The 6,538-nt window shown below is 41.7% G+C and overlaps 2 pseudogenes across 2 annotated transcripts; both read left to right on the top strand.

The window, feature by feature from the left end:
* The first annotated feature begins 1,327 nt into the window (after positions 1 to 1,327).
* Positions 1,328 to 2,797, top strand: TEOVI_000504600:pseudogene (annotated as a pseudogene). Its single transcript has one exon. A coding segment is annotated over exon 1 (1,470 nt).
* Positions 2,798 to 5,084: 2,287 nt separating this feature from the next.
* Positions 5,085 to 6,347, top strand: TEOVI_000504500:pseudogene (annotated as a pseudogene). Its single transcript has one exon. A coding segment is annotated over exon 1 (1,263 nt).
* Positions 6,348 to 6,538: the final 191 nt, after the last annotated feature.

Raw genomic sequence — 6,538 nt, 5'->3', positions numbered from 1 at the left:
GATAAGTAACAACTTAGCAAAGGAGAAAAATATATCTAAAGGAGTAGGGAATGATGCCAGTGACTGTTTTATCTAATCTAATAGGAGACTTTAATATACAGCTGTAAAAAAAGTTAAAAGTGATGGAAGTGATTCTGTCCGTAAGAAGCAATAATGATTTCTTCTTTTAATCGTATTAATAATAATTTCAAACATTATGGGCAACTACATAATATTATAGAAAGAATAACATTTTAAAACAAGGGATATCGATGGATTATAATGGACAGAAAATGAAGAACAACCTGGCTGTCAGTGCTTAAAATGGCGCGTGCATAAAGCGTTAAAGCAGATTTATGTGAAGAAGAGAGCGAGCAAGTAATAATACACTACTGAGTCCATATCGGCATATAGATAGAAAAGTGAATACATTTAAATGGCGAATGATTCATATCTGGATTAATAGCTATCCTCAGTTTATGGAAAGAATAAAGTCACAGCGGGCTAAGAATTTACAAAAGAAGCCCATAAATTTTAGCCTCTGAGAAGAAAATGGCATAGAAGTAACTAGCTTACGCAGGAATTAAAAACAAAATTGTGTACATGAGCAAAGTAGAAGCATGATATTGTTACAGGAACACTGACAAACAAAGAAAACTTATCGATAAATAGTGCAGATAAGAAACCATGAGGTTTATATTTTCAAACATGAAAATATGTGTGGTATTATAAAAAACTACATGATTTAATTGATTCAGAAATGATTCCAATATTTGTAGAACAATATGGGTTGAGAAATAAAAGCTGAAACGATTTTATTAACAAATTTGACCTAAATTTGTTTTACAATTATCATAGCTTTCGATGGACAGAATGGAGTTTGAACAAGTTTAACATTTAAAAAATCAATCATTGAGAGTGATAATTTACATATTGTAACGATTCTGTTGTTTATCTCCATATATAGGAAACAATTCATAAAAGCCGTAATCTTGTATTCTGTGGAAAGTCAAGAACTCTTTTTTAAAAAACAATTATATCATGTATGTTAAAGCACCTGTAGATTTGTATAATTTATCATAAATTTTTAAATAATGCATAAACTAGTGCATGCGCGGATTGTTTCTTGGGATATCTTATGCCACATCACAAGGCAATGTTTTTCCGTCGCTGGTATGAAAAACGGCACCGCCACCCAAGCTGCGGCAATAGCTGCCACTAAAGTTAAACGAGCAGCAACTAAAATCACTAAACCTACTCTTTTACAACTGTTTTAGGATAAGACAGGCCACCTGGACAGGTCGGAACTGCAAGAAGCCAAAAATATAACCCCCGTCGGTAGTAGCAAATGTTTCTAGCAACATTTACTATCTTCCTTTTGTTACAACAAGCGGTAAAACAAGCCGAGGCCTCACACGCTGCGCTTGACGAAGAAAAGGCCAAGCAGCTGTGCAAGCTAGCGGCAGTACTAGCCAAAACGCCAAACGTCGCGGCCCACAAATTCAGCAAACTGCAGTCGGTAGCGGAAGCGGCAAGTGACGCAGCCACAATAGCGGCATCCGCGGCGGGTGAAGCCAGCGGCGCAAATCTAAGCACGGTATTCAAGGCGGTAGAGTTAGTTGCACGAGGCTGCGCAAAGGACACAACAGCTGCGCTAGCCGACTTGCAGGCTAAAGCGCTGCCAGCAATCATAAACGGCCCAAAAACGGTGGGCCATATAGCGGAGACGATGTGGCTTATGTTTCAGGCAAGCAAAACAACTCAGGGAGCAGGAACGAACAAATACTGCATCGGCAGACGAACCTCGGCCACAACAGCACAGACGCTTCAAGACCTACAGTGCCCTCCGGAGTGGGCAACAGACACAACACCACTCGAGACCCTAGACGGCACAGCAATAGACGCTACAGGGTACAAAGGTCTGGCACCAGGACCGGCAAAAGTTTCGTCGTCAACAGGTAGCACTAGCTGCGGGTTCCTGCTCTCAGGAGCCGACGACGCCACCAAGCTTTGATCCAAAAGCAACCCCACGGGCTTAACACTCATGGCCGGCCTACTGAGCGTACAACCGAAAAACAGCGCCGGATCGGAAGATTACACTATAGAAAACCAAGGCAACCCAGGAGCGGCCGGCCAATACGCTGGACTGACAACAACACCAAAAAAGTTGTATAACGCCATCTCGGAACTAGCAACTCACGAGATACCGACCTGCGGCAAAACAGTCGACGAAGTCCTCGAACACGCAATAAGCTCCGGCAAAGCACAAGCACTGCTAAAAAAAAGCCTCGAACAAGTTCAACCGTACAAAGCGGCCAAAAGCGCAGATAAAGCGGCCAAAGAGATGCTGCAAGCAGCAGCAGATGGCAAGGCAACTGAGCAGGCTCAAAAGATCAAAGACAAGATAAGGGCCCAACAGGTAATAAGAATTACAGCAAGCGGCGCAGTACAGAAGGACCTGAAGACCCAAGCGACCGACGAGGAAAGCAGAAACACTATTCTTCTAAATCATCTAAAAACCAGAGAACAATTAGACAAGCTCGTTTCCGAACTAGCATCAGCAAATGCGGCAGCCGCCAAGGCAGCGGATGTTCCTAAACCAGATTATTGCAAGGGTAAAAAGGGGGCTGACTGCAAAGATGGTTGCAAAGAAATTACAGAAAACAACGAAAAAAAGTGCGTAGTAGATACGGAGGAGGCTACAAAGGTAGAGGGAGGAGAGAAAGATAGCAAAAACGGAACCACAAACACCACAGGAAGCAATTCTTTTGTCATTAACAAGGCCCCTCTTTTGCTTGCATTTTTGCTTCTAGCATAACACTTTTAGGGTTTCTGCTCAATTTTTATAAATATTTTCTATTTTGAGAAAATTTAATACATTTGCTACAATTTGTTATATTATAACACTGTTTGACGAACATATTCAAATTGCTGAAACTTTTTAACAAGTAATATGAAAATTTTGAAAATGTACGGAATACTAGCATATGAATATAAAGTAGCAGGGTTATAGGGTGTGAAAAATGAGTGCTATTTTAATCTTGTTTATTTTGTTTATTTTACAGATATTAGCTAGGGTCATTAGAGTTAGAGAGGAAGTAATAATAATGATGATGATAATAATAAATAAGAGCAGTAATGATAATGATGATAATAATAGGAAAGAGGTTGTGAGTGTGTGTATACGAATATTATAATACGGATGGTGGCTAAAAGTGAAATGAATTAGAATAAAAGAATTAAATAAACAGCAAGGAGCTATGAAAATAAACTAGCGAGTGGGGGAGTAAATGATATAAATTTGTTGGCAAAAGCAAGTGAAATATGTTCAGATTCAAACTTTAAAATGGCGACGACCGGCATCATCCACAAAAAGCTGATGGAGGAGATGACAATGAAGAAATAGAGTCAAGTGTACAGTAAATGGCATCTCTAGAGACAATACAAAAAAGCAGTGCCAATTGGAAGCGAGTAAGTGCATTATTTCCAATATGCTGTCTAGAACCCTTTTGAAAATACATGATTTCCTGTTGAGGCATTGTTATGCGCACATAACAATTTGACGAAGATTATTTAACTTATAGGAGTCGTGCAGCTCATCTAAAAGTCGTTTCTTAACAGGATGACAGGGAGTTTCGGCAATGCGCGGCAACAAGCAAATGATGATTGCACCAAAGCGTACAATAAGTGATAAAAGCAGAAGCAACTCAAAAGGAATTCCACAAAAGCTGAAAAAAGTGCAGAAAAAACAATTGCAAATCAGGATTTAAATTGTTATTGCATTATAAGATGGTATAGACAATAATCTTTAGCACCTCGTACACCCGGTGCGTTGACAAAGTTATAATATAGAACACGTTATTTTTTTTCTAGAATGAGCCATTTTAAGGTTTGGACAGTGAGTTTAAGCGGAAGCTCCGATAAAATAGGAGAGATATGACCTAGAATAGAGCCACTGAATAGGAATTGAAAGGTAGAAAACAGTAATAAGCATTCATTTATCGTTCGCAAGACACCCATACTGCAGCTTTCTGTATCGTCAGGGTTAAAGAAACGCAATAATTGTAAATAAATCGTCTCAGATGATGTAAAAATGTAAAAGACAAAGGCATTCAAGCTGTAAATGAAAAGAGTCTCTAGAAAAAACAGAAGCGACAACTCCTCCTTAATTCCTGAAACGTTCACATGACAAAAGGCTGATGAATAACACAGAATATGATTCCGTATTGACTGCACGATCATGAACCTAGATTTTAAATTACTTAGGACTAGACGCTAAAAATAACCATAAGAACTGGAAAGACAGGCGCATATCATACATTAATGGTTTGATCTGACAAAAGAATTGTAAATACTATGGTTTTTAATATTATTAAATGTGATGATGTTAAGCGGGAAGACTGACGGCACTACGCGCTCAGGACGCTGGCTCTAGAGTTACATTGTGGGCAGGGCACTAACTTACGGTAAAAGTAATGGAGTAATAGGCAACATTTTTGTCAAATTTTTTCGATCCATGAGGAATATTCTGCTTTCAACTCTAAAAACAGCGAAAACAACTAAGCGAAGCTGACCAATACTTCCTTTAAAATTAGCACTAAATCTTCCTCAGTATCGGGTATTGCACTTCATTTTGTAAGTGACATCAGCACGAGTAACGAGACTGAAAAACGCAGAGATACAGCAGTGGGTCATCGAGCGACTTTACAAGCTAGTTTCACCCTGGCTGTTTTACATAGACGCCTTGACAAGGCTAGGCCAACCGCGCCAAGGCACAGGAAGCGACCCTAGTTAGAGCAAGCGAGCAAAATCTCCAAAGAGAAATCACTTTGTTTTATTTATAAAAATCAGTCTAATCCAATTGCGGATCACCAAACAAACACGACCAACTGCAAGAAGGCAGGAGGCAACTGAGCTTCGGCTGTTTCATCTACTAACGGCGATTCCTTTTTCCTAAACCCTCAAACACTCCAGCGATATTCACATCTCCATTAGCAAGAAAGTTTTAAGATCTCGTCTGAAACGCCGACCACGAATCCCTCAAGGAAAACGGAAACAACATGCTGTTGCGAAAAATAACGATGTTCGCTGCAGTCGCAACGGCTGCATACGCGACGATCGAAGAAGACAACGTCGCTGACTTTCACTTGCTGTGCGAAATAGCGCAGGCAGAAAAACTACCCCCGAAAACGGCCGAGGTAAATGACGAAACTTCATCAATAATAGCCGAAATAAATACCATCAACATGTCGCTAGCAGATGAAGCCTGGCGCAATCTCTTCACAGGAGATGCAGCAACCGGCACCTGGGACAAAAAGGCTAAAGACTACGAACAGGCAACGTTCAAAGACGACTGGGCACAAAAATGGAACAGCTGGAACGAGGCCAAAGCAAACCTAAAGGCCAAAGAGGAAAACAAAGAATGGGAGCAGCGATTTCCTCGGCCACAGTCGCCAACGATGCTGAAAAATGCTCGATCTAAGTTGGAATCAATAACAGTGGAAGCGGAAAGACTAGAAGATCTGATAAAATCTCAACTGCAAAACACAGGGGCGGCAGCATCGACGATGGCGAATCAGAAGGTAAAGGAGGCTATTTACGGCGAGGGCCTAACAAATTACGCCCCAGAAAAAGGAAAAACGTTAGCCGGAGACGGGACCTACGGACAAGCTTGCGCCGGAGGAAAAAGCGGCAAGACAATCGCCAACGACCTGCTCTGCATCTGCGTTTTAGCAACTGCAGGAAACTCGGACGAATGCGTAACCAACAGTATTTCGGAAGGATGGGACACCGACCCGATACCGGCCATCGCAAAGCTGATACAGAAATGCCCAGCAAAGGCAGGCGGGCCGCTAACGGCAGCCAAGCTGCACGGCATGATATCCGCCTTCGCAAGCCGGCTGCGATCTCACAAAAACGTCGCCAGCGTGTACCAGCACCTCGGAAAAATGAGCGCCGGAGGCTGCACCGGCGCAACAGGACAATTGTGTGCGACGTACAAATCGTACTTTGGCGACAACACCAAAGGCGGAATAACCAGCATACCTTGGGTGAAAAAACTGGAGGAGGCCGCCAACATAATCAGCAACTCGCATAACGCAGCGGCAACCACCGAAGCACTCAAAGCAAGACTCAGAGCCCTAAGAGTTAGCGCCTGGACAATATACAACGGCAACGAGGAAGCCAAATCGGCGATCACCAACACAAAGGGGCATGACACGCAGCAGCTTCAACCAGCGGCGAAAGAGTGCAACAAACTGAAGAGCAACAAAAGCACATGCGAAACTACAGGTAAATGAAAATGGGAAGGAACAAATGAAACATAAGGGGAGTGCAAAGAAAAAGAGGGACAAGTGCAGAAAACACAAGTAACAGTAACAGGAGAAGAAGCTACAGGAACATATGCGTGTGCAAGACAAGGAACCAATGAGAATTCATGCCTAGCTGACAAAACAGATGAAAAACAAAGTTAGGCATTTAGAAATTGAAAGATGATGAGCCTGAATCAGAAAAGAGAAGAGTAGAAATGGTAGTTTTCTCTTCAATAAGAAACTGACTA

The sequence above is a fragment of the Trypanosoma equiperdum genome (genome assembly GCF_001457755.1).
Source record: "Trypanosoma equiperdum strain OVI genome assembly, contig: ctg_1440, whole genome shotgun sequence".
Classification (NCBI taxonomy): Eukaryota; Euglenozoa; class Kinetoplastea; order Trypanosomatida; family Trypanosomatidae; genus Trypanosoma; species Trypanosoma equiperdum.
The sequence above is the reverse complement of the archived record's forward strand: the minus strand, read 5'-3'. Positions and strand labels throughout refer to the sequence as shown.